This window comes from Cyprinodon tularosa, unplaced genomic scaffold, assembly GCF_016077235.1.
Source record: "Cyprinodon tularosa strain WSP-4 unplaced genomic scaffold, ASM1607723v1 ctg38, whole genome shotgun sequence".
NCBI classification, from domain to species: domain Eukaryota; kingdom Metazoa; phylum Chordata; class Actinopteri; order Cyprinodontiformes; family Cyprinodontidae; genus Cyprinodon; species Cyprinodon tularosa.
Window position 1 is genome coordinate 194627 of NW_024039096.1, and position 23902 is coordinate 218528.

Genomic DNA, 23902 nt, shown 5'->3' on the forward strand with positions numbered 1-23902 from the left:
TCAGTTGTGGGCCCCCTCACCATCAGCCGCCCACTGTTTCATTTCTCCATAACAAAGAAGTTCGGGAAACAGGCACTAACTAAGCAACGCTCGACCTACCACCATGTTTTTGGTATTGTGGGGGGTAAATTTGACAATAATAGATAGATGTCCTGGTGTAACACCAATAAATTTTTCTCTAGCGAACTTTTGCAGGAGTTTTCTGCATTATAGCCAGTGCTCAAGTCAACATGTGGAATTGTCAATGTGGTGCTGACAATGAGGCATGTCTGTTTGTTATTATGAACGCTGTTGTGTGTTACAGCACCGTCAGAAATGTGCCGAGCTCAGCTTTGGATGACAGCTGCTGTGTGGGAGCGATAGACAGTGATTTCGGGGCCAGGAATAGGTTAGGAGAATGTGTCAATGATCTTATTTATGAGTACAGCCGAAGAAATCAGTCTGCGGTCTGAATCCAAACAACATTGAGACTACGATTCCCAGGTCAAGACTGCAAGTGCATCGCAAACAGCTTGTTAAGAGAGCAGCGACTGAGCTCCATATCAAGTGAAATGAACAGCGCTTGTGGTGAGGTTTTAGAAGTATCTGCAAAGGAAGACCACAGTATGCATGAAGGGGGGAGGAACACACCAGAGTCCCCTACCGTGCTGGTTTCTAGGGTGACCTGAGAAAGGCCATAACCAGGTCCGGCTCTTTCTCAGGCCTAATCAGCGTATTACCACAAAGAAGGACATGTGTTAAGCTCCCCACCTCTCTACCAATCCTACTCAATCCGAATAGCATGGCTGGACACAGGCAGCCAATAAAACCAGGATTAGGAGGGTATTTAAACACACTGAGGCTGTTGCGAGAAAGTTTCTGAACATACCCAATCCCACCCTTTTCATCAGTCCTCTTTGCCTCTCTTTCTTTCTTTCCATCTTTCGCTTTATTTTACCCTTTTCTTCCTCTTTTCAGTGCTCTCATCGCATAAGCTCTTCACACAAAGGAACATCTAGGAATTACTCATTTTGTTGGAGTAGTTAAGCAAATTCCCAGTACCTCTCCTCCACCTCCTTCCTTTATGCTCTGGATCCTGTGCTTTGTGCATTTGTGAAAATGAATTGTTCTTCATCTCAATGAAATTTTTTGCAAGAGTTTGGTTAAGTTTGAGCTCTGGTATGCATTTTAGGGAGGATTTAACCATGAACTAGATACACAGGTTATTACCGTAATATTGCTTTCATCTATTAACAATTCCCAATAATTAGTACCTGAGAATGTTAGTAAAGGCCAATCACGGAATGTGTTACCTCTGTAATAGGGAAATTGTGTTTATTGTTGTGACCATATTGAGATCTGGAAGTGATACACCAGCAGGCAGCTGAGAGGCCGCTGCTCTGTCTCCTGGAAGTGGAACACTGTTACAGACAGCACAAATGCCTTTGTTGGGACTTTTTAGGACAGATGACAAGAGTTCAGCCCCCAAATAAATCTTTTTCATTAGAGTGGCAAACACTCCATCCCTGCATAGTTTGAGTCGCTGTGTGAGCCGATCAACATAATGCCCAAACCCGCAGCGATCTTCGTCCGGACACTGGGGCGGCCTAATTAAAGGGCACTTAAGCCTTACAATGTGTGGCTGGGCAGGCTGGAGTAGGTGGGGTATCCCCCGACAGGGTCCCGTAAACAAGGGAGTCCAGGACAGAGTGAGATAAGAGGGCTATATGCCAGAGACTTTGTTCACACAAGATGAAGAGTCAACAGCCTTCCCAAATCTCACCACTCCTTTAGCCATCCCCCCTAATAACAGACTTCTTCAGAGAATCTGTGAACACAATGCTATCCCTCTCCCCTCCTCTTGCTCTCAATCACCGCAGGGACAAAGAGGGGACCCCCTGCCACCTCATCTTCACCGTCCTTCTGCCCCTCTGCGGCCCACAAACAGACACTTCTTTTATTGAAATTCTTTGGTGTTCTAATCCTCAGCTTCCTCCAGGGCCAATAATGGACTCCTTGCCTCAGCCTTTTCCAGCGAGGCTATCATCTTAGCCTGTCTGGGTCACAAGTCCACCCCTCCTACTGGATAGAAATGCCCCGGGAGTGTCATTCCTGTCACAACCAGGGTAGAGATCCCCAGCACCAGTGGCCTTATCAGGATATTTTGGAAAAACAGCTACATAGTTCTGCATTTATTTTATATTCTAGCTTGGATTTGTTAAACATGCAAGATTATTTTTGTACCAATTTCAGTCACCCAGATTAAATGTTTTCAAATTTCTTCTGTCTGTATAGATTAAACATGCTCCTTTTTCCAAAATGCTGTAATATTTTCTTTTTTATATTTGGAAAAATAAAAAGTAGACTTAAATAGTATAATGAATGTTGGTCATTAATTGTACATGAGACGACCCTGGTTGAATAAGTGGAAGAAGATGGATGGATGGATGGATGGATGGATGGATGGATGGATGGATGGATGGATGGATGGATGGATGGATGGATGGATGGATGGATGGATGGATGGATGGTTCGTCATAATGCTGAACATAGATGGCATTGTACATTTTGAGAATAATTAGTATTTTTCATGAATAATAAAAAACTATATTGAATATTAATAAATAATAAGAACCATAAAAGCTCCTAACAATGCAAGTTTTTAAACCCACAAAAAGTGGCTTTAATTTTTTATTTTTTTTTTTTAAACAAAGAACTACAGTAAAATAATTACAGCATGCTAAAACAGACGGGATGATAATCATAATGGATTGATGGTGACATCTGCTGGTCTTCTGTAGTCAGCGTCATCTGATGGGGATGGGGAAAAAAGCTTGAGTCTTCTTGGAAATGAGGGGTGAAAAATACTGCTGCAAATAGATATTTTCCCATATTTTAATTAAGTTACTAATTCTCCTGGCATCTTTAAGTGTTCAATGTTATTTTGAATTTTTTCATTCATATTTGTCATAACTGGAAATATTTGTATTGTTTTAAAGTAGCACTGTCAAAGTTCTGCCTTGAACCTGACAGATTATCTGTGAAGTTTGGTTTATCAATATTGGTTAAAATTATTCTAAGGAGATCCTGCAGATTGCATTTAGTCAAAGACTGCAAGATTCATCCAAGCAAGGGGGGGAAATATTTCTTCACTCAGGCTTAACTTTGCGAATTTTGACTTGATATGCATTGAAAGTATATGGTCTATACTGTTGTTTTTTTGTTTTTTTTGCATAGTTGATATTAGAAATACATTTGATGACCTTTTAAATGGATCCAAAACTAGTTTAACATGTTGGTCTAAATATGTTGCAATTTTTCTAATAACGTTATATAAATAATGCAAAAAACCCCTCATAATTACTGAAAATATTATATATCCTTCATTATATTTTTCACTCATGGAGGTTGTCATTCTTTCATCTGCAGATCCCGTGCTGGGTTGATGACATGGTTATGTCTTACTCGACTGGAACCTCGACTGGAGCAAAAAGAGTATTACCCATGTACCCATGTTACCCATGTAACATTAGCCATGCTGTTTTTTTTTTTATCATAATGTGTTTGACTGGTGTAAATGTAGACAGTGCCACAGTATTTCCTCATTTATACATGAGATATCTGTTTAAAGAAAACAAATGTGATCAGCTTGTGATCTGCTGTTGACTATATTAGCTAGAGTTAACACCATTAGTTTAAGGTAGCTTGAAATCAAAATCACATCAAAATATAATGAAAGCCTGTTTAAAGTAAGGGCTGCACAGTGGAACAGTGGGTGTCACTTTCTGCTTTGCAGCAAGACGGTTACAGGTTCAAATCCTGGCCCAGGGTTTTTCTGCATGGTGTTTGCATGTTCTCCCTGTGCATGTGTGGGTTCTCTCCGGGTACTCTGGCTTCCTCCCACGGTCCAAAAACATGACTATTAAGTTAATTGGTCTCTAAATTCTCCTTAGGTGTTATTGTGTGTGTGAATGGTTGTTCGCTTCTGTGATGACCTGCGATGGACCGGCGACCTGTCCAGGGTGTACCCTGCCTCTCGCCCACTGACAGCTGGAGATAAGCCCCACCACCCCTCGCAACAACAGCAGGGATAAGCGTGACAGAAAATGGAGGAATGTTTAAAGTAAAGCATCTTTCAGTCGTTGTAAATTCTAATATGTTTGAGAAAATGTTTTGATCCCGATGCTAACTGTAAATAGCTTTGCTTAGAGACTTAATCTCTTTGTAGTATAACTCCCAGCAGTGACGGAGCTAGATGGGGGGCCAGGGGTGGCCATGACACCCTTAACCAATCATTGACCACCCCTACCATTTTTCCCTCTAATACAGACTGTGGCAGCAGTAATACTCTAAAGACGAATGTACAAACTTATTAAACATTTAAATTTTGCATATATTAACAACTACTTGAGAACAGAAACACTGCGGTTAATTATGCATGTCAATATATAAACACTAAAGATGATAGATACAGAATTTATGCTCTTTTCAGAACAAAATTTTTGAATTATTTGGGGTAAAGATTAAATTATGTGCCTCTGCAAGTCATTTAGGAGTCTTCAGTGAAATCATAGATAAATAACTACTTTAATTATAACATACAAATTTATTAAATGTGGATATTAGTAGATAATGACAATTGAAATACGGTATTTTCACGCCAGAACTCAAACCTGAAAGAATGTTGTCCACCTTTTATTTACACAGCTATTTGTTAGCAAAGGCTTCAGGAAAGTATGTTTTGTCTTTATTTAGAAAATATTGATGTTGTGCGTATTCCTGTTGCAACAGTGATTTACCCTGAGGTTCTGGTGCATTTCGGCCACCCCTCAATGTACATTGGTTATTGACTGGCAGCCCCATTAGGATTTTCTGGCTATGCCTCTGCCTCCCAGTCTGGGTCAGCATCTCCAAACAGCCCCACAAACATGAGCTTCCTCAGTAAACTCTCCTCTCTTCCTCCCTTTGGTGCTCTACATTGTTATTTCCACTTGTGATTCCTTTAGTTTCATTAGTTTTAACATGCTCTGGTTCAAACCTAAAAGATTTAACTTTAGTCATTGCTGTTTTGGCTGGATGGAGCTAGCGCTACAGGACATAGCATACGTCATTTACCTAGAATGCGTTGCTGCATAAGCAAAAAAGAGTGACGTCTGCGTGACAGTATTTTATTTTGAATTTTAAAACTGATTACTAATTTATCATAACTGCAAAACCAAGAACTGTTACAACTAGTCATGGATCCCTTAAGATATCTGTTAAGTAAGGATTTGTCATGTTTGGTTCCAGGCGTCTAACCCACATGCAGAAGAACACTCAAAAGTTCAATGATTTATTTACAAAATGAACAAAGGTAAAAATGCAGGGGTTCAGGGTTCTGTGGTCTGGTCACAGGAGGATCATCACTGAGGAGGACAGAATAATTAGAGTTGATCCAGGAAGTTGCAGTTAGATGATGAAGGAGATAAACACCTGCTCAAAAGGGATTCAGATCAGAAGGGGGGGAACCTAGTGAGTCCAGAGGCTTGTCGGCAGAAAGAGGGCTGAGGCAGAGACTGAGACTGAGTGCAGGCAGGCAGATTTCAGGCTGAGAGCTCTCTCTTCCGAGGTTCAGGTTTTCAAGCTAGTCAGGTTCTGAGAGACAGGGAGAAACGTTCAGACAGGTTCACAAAATCAGGTTCTAGATCAGGTAGGCTGGCTCAGTTTTGCTGTACCATTACTGGCAAACACTCTGGCAGGGAAGTGTCAGTCTCTTCCTCCTTAAGTAGGTCCTCTTAACAAGGAAACAGGTGTGTAGGTGAGCACATGCCCTCAGAAGGAGATCTAGGCACCCTCCGGTGGAGAAAGTGGACAAACCTCCAGATCCCAACATGATTAAACAATGATGAGCTGTGTATTGCATGGTTTTAATGCCCAAGTCAAGTCATCCATGAAAAGTACTAAAAGCCTATAAAATGCACAGCTTCCAGTTGTTTAATCCACTTATATGGTCCCACAGAGTAAACTTTTATGACAAATGTTTATTTGATTTTCTAAACTCACTCATAATTATCAAGTGTAGGAACAATTTTTGCTGGTCTTAATTTAATTTTCTGCTACTCAACCATTGACAAGAGCTATCAGATGCATGTACAGTATGTTTTGTACGTTGCTATGGTGACGGAGTAATATGACAGTGATTTAACTTGCCGAACTAGGATTGCGTATACACAAAACAGCTAGCTGCGTTTAAGCTGCCTTTTAAAATATTTGAAGGAAAGAATTATTTGGATGCTCTACAAGCACTTTTGAACAATAGTACAAGTGAAATATTTCTCTGTAAGCCAAAGGAACGCATTTGTATGTGAAATGTACGAACAAGGCTCACTGGTGCAATATATTGTTCTCGTCTTCAGTTGTATTTGATCATTTTCAAGTATTTGTTCCTTGTTCCATTGCCAGTAATGATCTCACACCACTGTCATCCGTGGTTCACATTTACTAGAGCTCTAAGTTTACATAGCATACATGTCTGATACACCTGAGGCAGTGTTTGCACATGAGATCCTCTGCTTTCAGCCAGTCAAACCTGTTTGATGCCGCTTAACCAAGGGGTACTCTTAGAAACAGTAAGTATCGTGTAACATTGCATGCAAGCAGAACAGAGTTAAGCCTTTTGACCTTAGGCTACTCTGGGCCTAAATTAGCATTTAGACTTATCTTTGGATCTTGAACATGATCTCTTTGATCTTGAGACCAGATGATCAAGCCTGCCAATGATTATCTTTTTACCCTCCAGCAAGGTTCCTTTGCATATTAGATAAATGAGAAATTAAGTTTTTTTTCAATACATCATCTTATGATATGCTTATTGTCTAAGTAAATGTAAAATACACCTTGAACCTCTTTAGTTGAAACGGCCAACCAGATTAACTAAATTAACAACATTGTGTCTACTATTATAAATCATTTTATTAGAAATGTTAAGGCGTAAAAGGAAAAAAATTGTATTGTTTATCATTTTTTGGCAGGGGAGCTGCCATCTTGTAGTAATCTAAGCATTGACGTCTCAGGATTGCTTGGTTCTTTGGCTGCCTGTTGAATATATAGATAGTACCAGTTATACCATCCAAATGTAAAGCACTGAAATACTTTTGTATGATGGAAGAAGAAACTGAAAGGTTTCTAACTAACCCGAGTTTCCAAATCCTATTGCTTATTCTTTGAAGCCCATTCGCCATTTGACTTGAGCCAGGATAAGGATAGAACAGGCAGCTGTAGTTGGTATTATGCATTTAAAAACTCTGCTCTCAGTTTAAGTTAATCCTTTAATTCAGATGTTTAAACTTCAAAGCTACACTGTGTAATAATTACCAGGATTTACTGACTGAAATGATCCTGTGAAAAGATCATTAATGAGTGTGCGCCGGACCCGGCTCCCATGCGCCCCTGAAATGGGGGCGAAGTGGTGGCCGAGGCCCGAGACGTCGCAGTGGGAAGCATCCAGGCTGAGAGGGGATGCACTCCGAGGTCCATATTTACATAGGAGCAGGTCTCGATTTATGAACGCAGGCATTTTTGCTCTAAGGAAGTTCAGACCTGACAAACTAGTGACTGTTGAGATCACCATTACACTCGAATGTGACAGTGGCCCATATAAAATCAATGCACTACACAGATTATCTGTGTTAACCAACCTTTTCCTTACCTGACAAGATGTGATGCGGACGTTGCCCAAGCCATTTTGTCCCATGATGGCCTCCATATTGATGTAGGGGGAGAAATGGTCAGGGTAGCATATGATGTGGTCTGCAGTCTGACCATTAGATGTCACTGAAAATGACACACTATAGTTTTCAAGTGAAGTTCTTTCTGTTTAGAGCATAGAAGATTTGATTCATTCTCTAATTGTCTTATTTTACATTTGTTACATTTCTTATGATGGGAGCTAAACCTGGTGGAATTGCCTCTCAAGAGTCCCTTAATAGCTGCCAATACAAACGTAGGATTGGACACACTACCTAAATCTATATTGATACAGTTCTATAGTTTGGGTCTTAATAGTTTGAGAGAGTCTTTGTTTTGTAAAAGATTAACATTGAACCTCTATCTATTGTGGTTGATAATCGGATTATGATCTGATAGGCTCAGGGAAATTTCAGCTGATTGAAAATACTGAACCATTTTTTCTGATGTTAGGATGTAGTCAGTTCTGGAACCTACTTTGTTGGGTGCTGAATGTAACGGAGGTCTTCAACAAGGGGTCCTACCCCCAGGGGGTCCATGGAGGTACTACTGGGGGGTCGTGAAAGTTTGATTATACTTTTTTTTCTATGAATTCAACACACTGTAGTAAACAGATAAATGGAGGCAGAAGATGTCTTTCAGTCATCAATGCACACATTCAGACACACAGGAGCTCTTTCAAGCTGGGCACCGTTTCATTCACAACCCCTGTCCCATCAACCCGGAATCAGAAATACTTTAATAATCCCAGGGCGAAATTACTTTCGTATCATGACTCCATATGTAATAGAGTGACTATAGGACCAGTTTACCCACTCCATCTCACCATCAGTTTGGGGGTCCTCGGCCTGGAAAACATTGAAGACCCCTGGAATTAAATATAAATGCATTAGTCTTAGCGTTTAACAATATCCAAACACCTTAAGTTTAGATTTTTGATGCTGCTTAAGGCTCCGGATTGGTGATATGAAAGGACACAATCTATCCATGTTTTGGTTCATAACAGCTTCAATACTTACAGTAGATCTGTGGGACCTGTCTTAACCCTGCCATAAGAGACCTTTACAGAGCACAAACCCTCATTTTCTGCCAGACCTCCCTTGGTTATCTCTGAGAAAAACAGCTGCAGAAAAAATGAACCCATTGAATGAATTTGCTTCCTGTCCAAAGGAATCCAATGACTATTTAATTTTCACTTTGCATGGCTGCATTTTGATCTTCAGATTAAAAGTGGGAACTGTTTTGTATGTTTTGTATAGTCATAAAACACATGGATGCATTCAGAGCATTGGTTGAACAAAAATTCAGAAGTGCAAACAGTGTTTACAGGTAAGCTGAGAAATTCTGGTTCTCCACAACCAGGGGAGGAGCTTCAAAGGATCTCCTGGACCTCCTTGCATCACCAGTATATAAAGCTCTGTACCCACATCACTGTCTCTGTTCCCATGGACAGCTCCCAAGTGAGCCACATGCGAGAGAAAAGCCTCAATGACTGTCCCTGCTCGATAGGGGACCACATTCTTTAAACTCCAGTAAAAGTTTGAGTACAACTGCTTAAATAATCAAATAGAGCAGGGCAGGCTATGTGTTCCTTTCTCTGTGAGTTTTATAGGCAACATCTGGAACCAGAGACCTCCACAGGATAAAGCAGCTCCTTGAGGCCTCAATGCGGTCACAAACAATGTACCAGGGCTTGTTAAGCATTTTTTAAAGCACTGGGGACCCCTCGTCACACTCAGAAGACAGATAACCAGAGACCAAGTCTAGCGATGACAGGGAAATTTCTGATAATTTACTGTGTTTCACTGTGTTTTGAAAGCTAAAAAAATAGCTAATAGTGACTGAATTTATAAAGTTATGACAAACATAGCTAACAACACAGTAAAACCTCCACCTCTGCAGTCCACTGTCTAAAGCAATGATTTTCAAACTCTGTCATTGGGACCTACTGTCTTGCATGTTTTATGTGTCTCTGCTCCAGCACTCCTGCATCAAGTGATGGTCCTCCCTCTTCAGCAGCCACATGGGCTGCATCCATCCATTATCTGGCCAGCTTTATCCCAAGTGGGGTCGTGAGGGATGTTGGTGACTATCTCCAGCTGTCTATGGGCAAGAGGCGGGGTACACCCTGGACAGGGGTCCATCACAGGGCAACACAGAGACAAACAACCATTCATTCATTCACACACACACACACACACACACACTCAAGGAGAATTTAGAGAAGCCAATTAACCTATGAGTCATATTTTTTGACTCTGGGAGGAAGCCGGGGTACCCGGAGAGAACCCATGCTCAGGGAGAACACGCAAACTTCCTGCACCCCGGGCCAGGAATTGAACCTTCTTGCTGCAAGGCAGCAGTGCTACCCAGTGCGCCACTGAGCTGGGTTGCATGGAGTCGCTAATCAACCATTTTAGGTATTTAGAGTCAGAGAAATACCTAAAACATGGAGGACAGTGGGGCCCGAGGACAGAATTGGAAAACCACTGGTCTAGAGCATCCCTAACCTTTCTTTGCCTTTTTCTGCTATGTGTGCATAGTAGTTGTAGTTTATTTTAGCTGGTCTAGTTAAGGGTTTATATATGTCTGAAATTAGTTTGACCTCAAGTTATCGTTCTTAATGCATTTTTATATTTCAATGGAAGCTGTAGTGATTTTTTTCCATGTGTTCAGAGTTAACTATTTAATCCTGATTTAAACTCTATCTGTTGTCCTAACACACAGCCAGTTGGGCTGTCTCCTACAACCTGTGTTTCTTTAAATGTCATGATGCATCTGCAGAAAATAGCATTAGAAGCTAAATCGGTAGTGGGACTATGCTAAAACAAATCATCTGTTATTATGTCTTAAAATGGCAGGCTAAAAAGCAAATGTAATTTGGCTGAGTAGATGTAAAGGTGATGTAGACGCTTTCACCTTATTTGTGATATGCTGAGTGTAGACCGTGATAAAAAGCTATTCACATAACTAACAAACTTGCCATAAGGCTAATTCACTTAGTAATAATGAGTGAAGTTTCTGATAGATTCAGTCTCCTGGGTTGGCAAAACAGGACATTTAGTGAGTAAATAACCATGTGATGCTTCGTCCTTTACAGTCTTTTCACAATAAGGTTGAATATTTTATTGAATTGGTGCAACAGCAGTTTAAGACGGAGGTCTTCAACAGGGGGTTCTGCATGGAGGTCGCGAAAATTTTGGTTGATTAGACTTTTTTTTTATATTCCATTCCATATTCCATTAATTGAAATGTCTTTAAATACACATTAACATGAATTCAACACAATAAACAGATAAATGGAGGCAGAAGATGTCTTTCAGTCATCAATGCACACATTCAGCGACACACAGGAGCTCTTTCAAGCTGGGCACCGTTTCATTCACAACACCTGTCCCATCAATCAGGAATCAGAATAAGAAATACTTTAATAATCCCAGGGTGAAATTACTTCCGTTACATTACTCCATCTGTAATAGAGTGACTATAGGACCAGTTTGATATAACAATATATATAAAATAAGGGGGTCCCCGCTCCATCTTTCCTTCAGTTTGGTGGTCCTTGGCCTGGAAAACCCCTGGTTTAAGACATCAGCTTCACTGCATCCGATTCACTGCAAACTTTCAGCATTGTCCTACTTTTCTCTCCATTTATGTTTATCTATTAGTCCATCTAACTACCCATCAATTTATCTATTTGTATTTATATCTGTCCAATCATACTTACACTTATACATAAACACATATTACCCATCAAATTATTCATCCTTACAGTTATTTTTTTTATATGTATTTGTATTTCTGGTCTGTCATCCCTCTCTTCTATGTACCTCTGTAAAAGTAGTAAAAAGTAAACTATTGGGATTAAATTTAAGGCTTGGTCAGTAATGATAGTTTGTAATAAAAAAGGCACTTAATTTGGGTTAAATTGTAGGATCTCAGCAGCACTATCCATGTGTTGTAGAACACTGAGCTGTTGCTTAAAAACTAGAGTCAAACAAATATATTACTGAATGGAAAGAATCGTTTACGTTTATATAAAAATAAAAACCTGACAAAAACGTTCATATAAACTAACATATTAATTTTAGAAATGAAAAAAGACAAAGAAATAGTCTGCCCTGTATTCTAATCATTAGGATTACGTGAGGGGGCGTGGTCCAGGACGACTCACCGTACTTAACGCTCATTGGTCAACAAAAGCCACGTGACACAGGTGAACCAATCACAGCTAAATGCGATGAGTAAAGCTCCATCGAAGACGTAAATCCGTGAGCGTGAATATGTATCGCTAACGGGCTCTTTGTGGACTGCGCCGTGTTATGAACAGCTGGTGTTGTTGCGGCCGGTAGTAAAAGCGGAGTATCGGCGACCTGCGGCTCTCCTGGCGGATGGTTTCCCTCAGACAGGCTGAGTGGAGCTCCGGGGAGGCAGGAAAAAGACTGGATCCTCTGCCGATTACATAACCAGACTGATCGATTACACAAATGCAGGGATATTAACGGACTGTGCCCCCCGGACAGGTCGCAGTGCAAACCCCTCTCTGTTCTTAGTAAGTAATACCTCATAAACACAAGAAGCATTAGCAGCTCATAAGTTCAGTTGATTTCCTTTCGATCCGAGTTGATTCTGTTCGCAGGTAAAGAAGTTTGTAAACATGTTGGAATAATGTTGTTTAATGAGGTCAGTGAGCTGTTTGTTTATCGATCTATCTCCAGATGTTTCCTTCACTTTAACAGTTACTGAACAGTGACTTTCTGTTTCCTTAACTAGTCCTTTAACAACTCCACTGTGTCCCACAGCCTTGCAAACCTTTAAAGGGTTTCACGTTCATTTATTATTTTAATCAAATACTAAAGTGCTTTGGCTGCTAGTCATTTGCAGCCTGCAACAGGTTTTCTTCCTGGAATACAGAAGATAGAAAAAAAAAAATACAGAGGGTATTTAAAAAATAAAATAAAAAAATCCCTAGGCATGATGGTGCCAACACTTTGTATCAAAGTGCAGATGGTGTTTTCAGAATGAGATGCAATATTGGACAACATTTAATGTCAATTTGCATACACAGAGTGTAGTGATTTCCATTTTCTTAAAGTGCAGCAGAGATCAAATGTAAACATTGTGGGAGAAAAAACATGGTGCAAATAAAACGCGCATTGATTTGGTCAGTTTGAAGCAATGTCTGTTACATCATTAAAGGGGAACATGGTGCTTTAAGTATGTCTTTTAAACACGAATGTAAATTTAATGCCATAATGGTCTACACAATCATAACTAAGATTGTTTGCTTAGAATGTGTTTAAGAGATGTTAAATGGCATCCTTCACAATTATGTTAAGAAGGTTAAAAGGCCACTGCTTAAGAAGCTTGCTGTGCCGAGTGCAATATTTGATCATGGTAGTGGAAAGTTGAGTGGAAGAAAAAAATGCATTTGAAAAAAGGCTGGCAAGCAGCAGGAATGACCACAAACTTACAAAGTGTGTGAGACGAAGCCCAATTGAAATGATTTTATCCAGAAAAAAAGATGGAAGAAGAGCCTGACCTCAGCTAAATGGGAGGAATTACTGGACTCTTGGTCAACTGTTCAGATTTCACATGAAAGCATATATATTTTCATCAAGAAGTTCTTAGTTCTGTTGTTTTTATGGGAAGAAAATCCAGGTTTTCAATTACTTTATCAACATATCAAAAAAAAAACTTAATCCCTGGCTGATCATGAATTAAACGTGAAAGCTTAACCTAATACAGGCATCATTTCAGCCTTCTTTTCTTGGATGTTTCCTTTAAACCTTTGGCAAATTTTCTGTGATGAATGTCCTACACCAGGCTCCACACTATATTACAAGTATTCATCAAAATTATTAATACAGTAAAGGACTCATATCATGCACGTCTATTCAGACTATTGAATATAGCTTCCTTGTGATATCCTAAAATAGTAATAGAAAGTAGGAAGCCTTATAAAACGTTTCTTCATTGTCATATAAAACCTGCCAACAAGAACTCTTGATGATTTAACTTCTGCAGCCAATAAATCCTCCCTTTCTTCTCGGACTAATTGAACTTCTGTTCCTATTAGATCAGACTATCCCAGTGGCCGGCGCTATGAATGTGGGCACGGCGCACAGTGAGGTGAACCCCAACACCCGGGTGATGAACAGCAGGGGGATCTGGCTGTCTTACATCCTGGGCATCGGCTTGCTTCACATCATCCTGCTCAGCATCCCATTCGTTAGCGTCCCCATCGTCTGGACCCTCACCAACCTCATCCACAATCTGGTGAGCAGAGCAGAGCGCCACCTAGCTTTAACATTTTCAGAGTGGGTAAGATCTGTAAAGGATGGATTCAGGGTGGTGCTGAATCCACTTTATGAACAGTGATGGGAGTAAGGGCGTTTTTTTAGTAACAAGTAATCAAATTACTTTGACTGTAACTTTAAGGCAGTTACCGTTGCCGACACCCCGTTACTGCACGTTACTGAGGTTGCACAATTAACCTTTTTTCATGATAGGACTCACCCTCACTCTCCATCCTCCCCTCTCTCATGACAAGGATGCGCGCCTTGTCATGAGAGAGGGGAGGATGGAGAGTGAGGATGACTCCAGCGACAAAACAGCATTTTCCAGATGGAAATACCGGTGTTACGTCGAGCTGCGTTTCCCCATCAGATACGGTTTCCCCTGCGTCTCCGCACTGCGCAGGCGGCACGATTCACCATGCAAGCGACAGGAAACGCGCATGCTCGCTAAAGGCGCGCAACAGCCGACCTGTTCTCGTACCACAGGGGAACTACGGAGAGCATGAATGTTAGCCTATATGGAGAAAGGGAGAAATTGGGATGGATGGATGTTGCAGTATCTATAACACCCCAAACACACGGGATTCCAGAATTAGACATCCCGTTATTCATTTCATATACTCACCAATAGGGCTGGGCGATATAGAAAAAAAGCTTATCGATAAAAAAAAAAAGCATATTGATCTATATTGATAATTATTGAAAAGATTTGAAACCATATTTTATGTGCAGCTCTGCCTGGACATTTTATGATATTGCTAAATGATTTAATTTTAATAAAGAACACAAACAGACTTCCAATTAAATCTTTATTTAACCAACTTTTTTAACCATAACAGAATTGTTTTAAAGAATACTAACTTAAGAGACCTGGGTTATGTTATTAAATACTGACAAAGAATAAACTAAAGTGACCAGAAAAGTGACCAAAATAAATATAACAAATAAATAAATGGACACTGGAATAAATCAAAATGTAGACGAGTCATTTTTTTCTTAAAATAAGTGCATTTGCTCTTGGATTAAGGTAGTAAATGAGACATCTTGCCAATGGAACAAGGCAATTTACACTTAGAATAGGAAAACAGAATAGCATTGTTTAATTTCAAGTGCATATTATCTAATTATCTTATTTATCAGAGTAAAAATACTAATTCCATTGGCAAACTATCTCATTTACCTACTCAAATTAAGGGGAAATACACTTAATTTAAGAGATTTTTACTTATTTCTAGATCGTTTTTCCAGTGATGGATGGGGTATTTAGAAGAATGTGTGTTATTAATTTCTCCATTTTCAAATGAGGCATTAATCAGTAGTTCATGAGATGTTTTAAAACTTTGGGTATTGTTTTATATCCTAACCCTGGCTTCGATTTCTCCTCGACTCTTTGTTGTGTTCTTTGGTCTTCATTATGCTGGTTTGTACTCTAACAAACCTCTGAGAAGAAAACCTTTATACTAAATTAAATTAAACAGAAACTGGACTTTTTTTGTGTTTTATTTATGTGTGTCAGAGTAAAGGGGATAATGATAACCATTTTAAAAGTATCCACTATTTAAATCTATTGAAATTCTTACTTCTAACTATAACTTTCGTTTTTCGAAAAACTTTTGCTTAAATCTTTCTGGGGTTTTTTGCTTCTAACCCATTTTTTCATTTTTAAGACTTTTTCTTCTTAATGTAAATTTGACTTCCATGTTGTTGTGTTCATTGCAGTGCATGTACCTCCTGCTCCACGCAGTCAAAGGGACGCCCTTTGAGACCCCAGATCAGGGGAAGGCTCGCCTCCTGACACACTGGGAGCAAATGGACTATGGCGTGCAGTTCACTGCTTCACGAAAGTTCCTCACAATCACGCCCATTGTCCTGTAAGTGACCCCTCCTCTGATTGAATGCTCCCTTGAGCCATTTTCCTCGTCAATATACTCTCCGCTGCCTTAATTGTTATAAAGTGGGCCAGTAGATTAGGAAACAAACTGAAAGAGAGGCCGGTTTATGCAGGTGCACCAATAAGTGCTTTCCTGGCTTTTCCTTCCCTCGTTATCATGAGAGTTCAGTTTACAGGAGCCACTTTGGTTTCCTGGGTCTGATTTGCAGGCTCAGCAAGAATACGGTAATGAGAGCAGCTCTGCAGGTGTACACATCGCTTCTTTCCACACTGGTCTCGTATTTGCAGCTAGCAGGAAGTAGCTGCAGTACTTTGTTTTGGTTTTTGTTTTCTGCTGAATTTACACTTGCATGAGGATGTTCAGCTGCTGCAGAGGAGAATATGGAATTATTTGTAATAAATATAAAGCAACTAAAGCAGTTGCTCAGAAGACTTATGCACATTTTCAATGTTAATAGGACGAATTATCATTGGTGTGCGAGATATGAAATATTTAGCTGCTTCAGCTGATGGATCTACCAGATATTGATGTTGGATTTTACTTCTAGTCAAAACAGACATGTTGGTCAAATTAAGAGATGCATTTTAAGCTAAATCTATCAGAGGTATGAAGTATTTCAGGCTTTCTTTCACCGGCATGATTCCTCTCACTGTCAATATATATTTGATTAATTCTATCATCGCGTTCTGAGACGGATAACAGCTAACAAATCTCTTACTGACCAATGTTTTCGTCTATTTGAGGGGGTTAGACTGGTGTTTTCTGTCCACAAGAAGAATAAATCACTGGTAGGCATACATCCAGATTTCTAACGCAATTCTTTCTCTTAATCCCAATTTTCAAGGCTAAACTGGGGAAGAGGTTTTGCAGTTTGCAAATGCATCCGCCAGGAATCTGTTGGAATTTCTTAAGTGTACAGAAGCCTGACCTTTTATATACTTTGTTTGAGGGTTTGGGATGAAAACATCTTGTGCTCTGCTGCTGTTTTGTGGGTTGAAATATGTTTAATTTTTTACTTTAGTGTTTCCTACTTTAATAAGATGGTAAAAAGTGGATTATGGAATATTAAATCAAGTATAACACACTCAAGAACAGTATAAAACGCTGATAATCACTAGACCTTTTAAATGAAAAATCAGAATCTGTTGAAGTGTTCTATATTTGTCCTATTGCAAAACCTTATGGTTAAATCTTTACTTCTTAAGCGCATAAAAAGGTCATATTTTAAAAACTGTTATGATGAACAAGGTTCTTAGGATTCCTTGAACACTATGCTCTCTCTCTCTATTCTGTTTTTCCTTCAGGTATATTTTAACCAGCTTCTACACCAAGTACGACAGAGCCCATTTTGTGGTCAACACAGTGTCTTTGCTCACTGTGCTTATTCCCAAACTGCCACAGTTGCACGGTGTTCGGATCTTCGGGATTAACAAGTACTGACAGTCTGGAAGAAGAAGAGGAAGTCTAATTTTCCCCTGGATTGCTAAGAGAACACATTGTGTTGGGCCTCTGAACAAGACCCTCGGTACCTTATGCTGCTAGAGCTACTGAAAGAAGGCCCTCCAAGGATACTGCCATAGCACCCAATCCGAAAAACTCCGGGGAGAGAGAGCACAAGAGGAACGTGTCGGGTTGCAAGAAACTGTGATTTATCCTCATGTTTTACAGACACTATAGATCTTATTGAAGGATGAAGTCCCTGATATTTCTGAAGAAAATGTACAAAGGAGTGTGTTCAATTTTCCTCAGCTGGAAACGAAGCAGTTTTTAAAGTTAGCTTTATCGTAATGATACACTACTGTATTTATTCAGCCTCGCTCCAGTCTGCAGCTTCATCTCTCATGAGGTTTGTGGTTAAAGTGGAGAGCAACAATACTACACTGACACGGATTGGGACTGGCAAAGAGCTGCAGAGGACAGACATAAGAAACCACCAGGTTTTATATTTGGCTCCTCTGGCTGCTCTGCTGTGCTCGGGGTCAGACTGGTAAGTTTAGCAGGCCCTATTTTTTATCTGGCCGTTTCCATATTTGGAAAACCTCTGTCCTGGTTTGTCCTGCATGCAAAGTGCTTTGGCACAGACCATGTGAGCAAAGCAACGGGCCCACAATCTCAGTTAGGAGATAAGATTTCTGTTTTTAAAACAACAACAAGGGTACGTAATTATACCACAATGGTACTTAGGTTGCTTCAGCTGGTTCCTGTTAGCAGATCAGACATTGGAGCTGAAGTTATCCTATTAAAAAACGGAGCATGCTATTGAGGATGTTTTCCATATTTACTTCAAATTTTTCTGACTTATGATGGCTTTTTTCTTATTTTCAGTTTCAAGAAACAAGTTGTTTTTTTGTCAAACACAATGTGACACCTATTGACTCCGCTGCTCTTAAGATATTGGGAAGAGAAAATAAAGGGATTTCTTACCAGAATTTTACACAGAGTTTTGTGTCTTTGTTTGTCGTCAGCGATAAACTATCCGAACCGAGAGCTTAAATATTTTTGGTATTTTCCCTATTTTGCCAATCTTCAACTCATGCTGTTACTGCCAATGCGCTTTACAGGTGCAGACCATTAACCATTACCTGTTAAATGTCCTGGTGCTACAAAGTCAAGCTTGTTCATGCAGGTTGGAGTTCACCAGGGCTGCTCCTTGTCATCTTGGTTGTGTTCATGCACATGATCTGAAGTCCCAGTCATGCAATTAGGACTTCTAGTGTGGAGACTGTGTTTTTCTTTGCAGGTGATGTGGACTTATCATTATCTCCAAAGCTACTCTTTATAGAGGATCAGTCGCAGTAGAATGTGAAGAAAAAAGCACATTTTGTGCACTCATCGGACAGGTACTGATGAAATGTGCTAAGATATAACCAATTATCTCATAACTACAGATACATGATACAGAAAAGTGCTTTCCTCTCTCACCCTCTGTACATCTCTGTAAGTTACATTTCTTTGAATTTAGTATTCAATACATCCATCCATCCTCTACCTGTTGGGGCTGGTGCCTATTTCTAAGTGTATGGGTACACCCCAATACAGGGCACCAGTTCATAGCAGGGCAACAAAGAAACACACAAACATGCAAACACTCAAACCTAAGGTCATTTCGCAGTAGTTTATGGTTTGGGATTATGGGAGGAAGCCGGAGTACCCAGAAAGAACCCAAGCTTGCACTGGAAGAACATGCAAACTCCATGCAGAAAGTCCCCAGGCAGGAATTCAAACCCAACACCTTCTTGCTGCAAGGAAACAGTGCAACAGGCTCTGCTTTAATATTCAGTCCATCTTTTGAAACAATTTAGGCCAAAAGTTGGCAGATTGCCGTCACCAGCAAGGCACTGACCAATAATTGGTTTCAGTGAATAGAAAGGTTGAAAAAATCAGCCGTTGAAATAATAATCAGTCCCCCATAAAGTTGCTGGCCATTGCTGGTCAACTGGTTGAAAGAACATTACTGCACCTCATAACTTGTGAAAGACAAAATGTCCCTTTGTCTGTAATACCTATTCAACACCACCCAGTTACTCCTACGATACATTTTTGTTAACAAATTACTGTGTCAATGCCATAAACAATCATACTTAATAAATACTCCACCATGGTTACACTCATAGAGTTTGAGGCACACCGTGTTAAAGGTATAGAGGATGATCTTTTACTTCTTAGTGGATCATCAAAATAAATGGTCCTCCTAATTGTCAATCATTCTGTTGCTAGTTTTACATAAGGCCGTCCTATGTGCTCGTCCCATAAGCTATCTCTTTCTGCACATACTGTCATGAACCAATGACAGATGGACCCAGTATTCAAGGAGAGACCGTCAGTAGAAAAGTTCAAAAAAGTTTATTAAATAAAACAAAAACTAAAGTAGAGCTGTGGCTCGCTGACACAGCAGGATAGGGAGCGGGGCACCGCCCAATCTCAGACATTCTGGTTTAACAGTCCAGTCCAAGAATGCCCCCAAAGCTGCAGTTCCAGAGGTCTTGCAGGAAGCCGATCCTGGTCAGGGATTCAAAACAGACAGGAACAGACCGAACAGGATCCAGATCAGGCTGGAACAGACAGTTGGCAGGATCCAGGCTTCCAGGCATTGTAGAGCTCCCAGACAGGTTCAGAGTCTTACTGCGACCGGAAGCATTACCAGGCAGTCACACACAGGAGCAGACAGGATCAGGTGCAGACAGGCAGGCTCAGTGGCAGAGGGTAGCAGAGACAGGACGTGGAACCAGATTTGATGCAGGACCTTTAAACTGGTCTACTCCCTGGAGCCAGGCTTACTGAGATAAAACCTGAACCTCCCCACATATAGAGCCAAAAACCCAGAGGACTCCGTGGGGGAGGAACAGTGGACGATCAGGAGATGAGACAAACACAAAAACCCCTTTCCACTTGCTGCTAGGATCCAGGACAAGAACCAAGGCAAAAACTGAACAGACAGATTAACAGAAAACAAATAATGATCTGGCCCTGAATGCTCAGGCTGAACAGAATATAACCAGAAGAAACAGGTGAGAGGAATAAATTATAATGAGGCAGAGAGGGAAAACGGCAGGTGAAAGAGATCATCAATTAAAGAGGAGCAAACAGGCCAGATCATGACACATACTCACCTTCAGGCATGTGGTGAGCTAGGGTTTCAACCAGTCATTAAGGCTCACCTTTCTCACCGCTTTTCTTTGTAAATTGCAAAATGGTAAAAAAGAAAAAGTGTCTACAAAGTGTATGAGAAGAAAAAAAAAGACCTGAGAAGAGGCAGATATATCCCAGAATGCTTGGCGCGGAGAGCTTTCATTGCCAAGCATCATGGGATTTGCTGTCACAGCAGCCCACTGCTGCTACCTCACAGCAGCGACTAATAACAAAGATGGCACAGGCCTGACACAGTGAAGGAGGAGTTACGTGACAAACTGGGAGCAAAAAGCATTGATAATTTGTCCAAACGGTCAGTTAACCGAGTTCGCTATAAAGTCCACTATATAGTCCCTGCTCTATATAGTAATCAAGGGGTTAGGGCGTACGTTCGGGCACAGTAAGCTTGTATGAAGCTATGAGAACAGCAACTTTTAAACAGAGCGTGCACGAGGAGAAATGGGCTCGGCATGCTCTTGCACGCTTTTAATATCCGTTGCCTCTGCGGAGCGGGTACAGGGTTGTGCATGTGCATTTTTTTTTAAAGTGGACAGAGTGGGTCTTTGCAAAAATCCTCCTCAATACCTTAAACTCAAATAAGGTGCCAACTGTCTAAATGTGTAAATAACTGTTGATTTGCAAGAAATACAATTTTTCATTTGAAATTTATTGTCAATTTCTTATGCTAATAACAGGTTCTGACTCTTACTTTTTAATTTATTAGAAATATTATTCCATTCTTGCTGTTTGAATATTTTTCTGATTAAAACATCAGCCTTACAGTTAATATGAGCTGGATTTGCGGTGGGTCACGCATCACGTCAAAGTCATCTTTACGAATGCTTGACCCATTATAAAACATTTTTTGTCATCTAAAAATTTTATTTCTGCTTCTTTTACTGTGTTTTTTAGACTTTGACTTAGATTTATTTTGTCATTTTGTGTACACGAGTGTAAACAAAAAGAAATTTCGCTAAGAACAGCTCTCCAGACAATTTTGTTTTTTAAAAAGCTTTGAAAACAGTAAAAATTACATAAAAACATTAATATAATAATATCACTGTATATTTACATTTCTAACATTTTAGGTTTTCTTTTATGTGTGAGTTTATGGGAAAACATTTAATAACTAGTGTGTCATGTAAGCTTTTTGGCTAGCTTGTTCAGTCAAAGGTATTTCATGAACATTTAACATTTTATGATGTATAACTGATGCTTCAATGGGGTCTTAAAACTGTTAAAGTCTTGAGGTCTAAATATGGACTTTAAAATAAGGTGAAGTTAAATTTATTTGCCCTCTAGTAGCTTTTCTTGTCACTGTATCGTCTAACGGGGCGTATTGACCTGTCTCCTTGTTCAGAGGTTAATCTAAATGTTACTCAGAGTTATGTCCCCCAGTAGTCTGACTACACTGGCCAGAGTGTTTGGTACTTAGAGTCCTGGGCCAAATTGAAAATGAAAAGTGAATGTAAAAAAAGTTAACAGCCTCTCTGCTTTTCGTTGATTGATTTCCCCACAGGGAAAGATTTGGCTTTCACCTCTCATGATTATTCACAATATTGTTCACACTCTTCTTGAAACGTCCAAAGATGCTATCAAAAGAACTAATCTGTGGCGTTTGTTTCAGGCATATACATACACACGTGTCTCTACAGTGGTGCATCTGTTAGGCAACACCACAGGATATTTAAGCTTTCATAAAGTGAAAGTATCAAGGGAGTATTAAAGAAGATGTATCATGGCCTGGGTCATAAACTCTAAAATCACAGTTTTTATATCCAAATTAAAACCTTTCTAACTTTTAAATACATTCCTTTAGGTTATTTCATCCTTTTATTATTTATTTCTAGATAAACATTCGTTAGTCTTCAGAAAATGTTGGACTTGACCTGACTGGGTTGGTGTGTTTATGGCTTAGTTTAGATTCAAAAACTGTTTGGATGTTCAGCTATTTAATTATTTTTTTTTTTTTTTACCTTAGATTCACCTAATTGTAATTAAAAAATGAAAGACTAATTTACACCTCCAAATGTAGGCATTTTGTAGGGAATTCCACTAAGTGCGTGGAGTGCGCACACTGCATGAGTTCTGTTTACAAATGAAACTAATTAGACGGGTACATGTACAATGTGAGACCTTTGAAACTCTTGGTTTAGTCCTGTTGTGGCCAGAAACCTAGAGGTGTCTGGTTATTAACTTAAGCAGCGACTTCTTTTGTCTAATAATAATCCATCATAAACATTTTCAGTTGTAGCAGAAGTAAACTGATTTTGTGATCAGTTTAGTGATGAGGTTTGTTTACATAGATAATTTACCGATAGTATTTCATTAGTCTGTGTGTTCAGTACCGTCTCAGTTCATCTCTCTCAACTTGCCGTAGTTACTTTCGAGCGTAATGGGCGATCTCGCAATCGCTAGTTTGTTGGCTCTGCACTGCCGTAGCGCAAAGATGTCTGCCTCCATGGCTGCGAGACCCGCTCCTATGTAATTATAAATAACGAATTCTAAGGCAACGCAAATATTAAGGTTAAGAGGCTGAGCTCGTAGATGATGATAAATAACATAGTTATGTATAATATATTGCATTTCTGACTGTATATCCCTGTAATTATTACACACTGTAGCTTTAAGTTATTAAAAAAAAACATTTCAAGGTTTTAGGATCTCACAGAACTCCCTGCTCAGTCTGTAAACTTAAAAGGGAAAGTCTGCTCTACAAATCTATCAAACTCTTGTCCACCTTAAGAGACAGAAAAAACGAGCGTTAATCCCGGAAGCAACTAAGAGGGAAATGGTACATCCGGAGAATCTGAAGGGATTCACAGCTCAGGAAAAAGGATTTGGTGCAAGAAAAGTCCATTAAAAGATGCAATCTTCAAATCAGCTTTAGAGCTCTGCTTAAGTTGTGTTAAAATGAACCTAGCAAATGTAATGTTTACAACATGCAAGAAACATGAGGAAGAAAGTTTGATCAGAATAGATCAGAATAAAAAAAAATTATCCCACTTGCAAGTTGTCAATGGGTTGCAAAGAGCTGATACATGAAAATGTCATGAATAAACCATGTCCTGCTGAATCACGGTGGTGTTTGATGAAGTTTTTCCTTTTCAAGGCAAAACAAGGCAAGGCAAATTTATTTGTATAGCACGATTCAGTACAAAGACAATGCAAAGTGCTTTACATGGTTAAAATATAGGAAAATAAAACAGAATCAAAGCAAGTAGGAAAAAATAAAATAAAAAATGCAGAAACAAAAAAGAACATTTCAGGAGATACAGGAAGTCTAATTAGTTAGTGGGATTATGATTAGTGCTAAATACACGACATCCCACAAGGAAAGCTTAGAAAACACCTGAAACTGGGGCGAAGCTTGACTGT

General features: G+C 39.7%; 1 protein-coding gene across 1 annotated transcript; it reads left to right on the plus strand.

The window, feature by feature from the left end:
* Positions 1-11950: 11950 nt before the first annotated feature.
* On the plus strand, positions 11951-18329 carry ormdl3 (ORMDL sphingolipid biosynthesis regulator 3). Its single transcript, XM_038297049.1, has 4 exons — positions 11951-12256; positions 13784-13983; positions 15723-15874; positions 17200-18329. The coding sequence occupies exons 2-4, from the start codon at positions 13810-13812 to the stop codon at positions 17333-17335; spliced, it is 462 nt and encodes a 153-aa protein (XP_038152977.1). The 5' UTR covers positions 11951-12256; positions 13784-13809; the 3' UTR covers positions 17336-18329.
* Positions 18330-23902: the final 5573 nt, after the last annotated feature.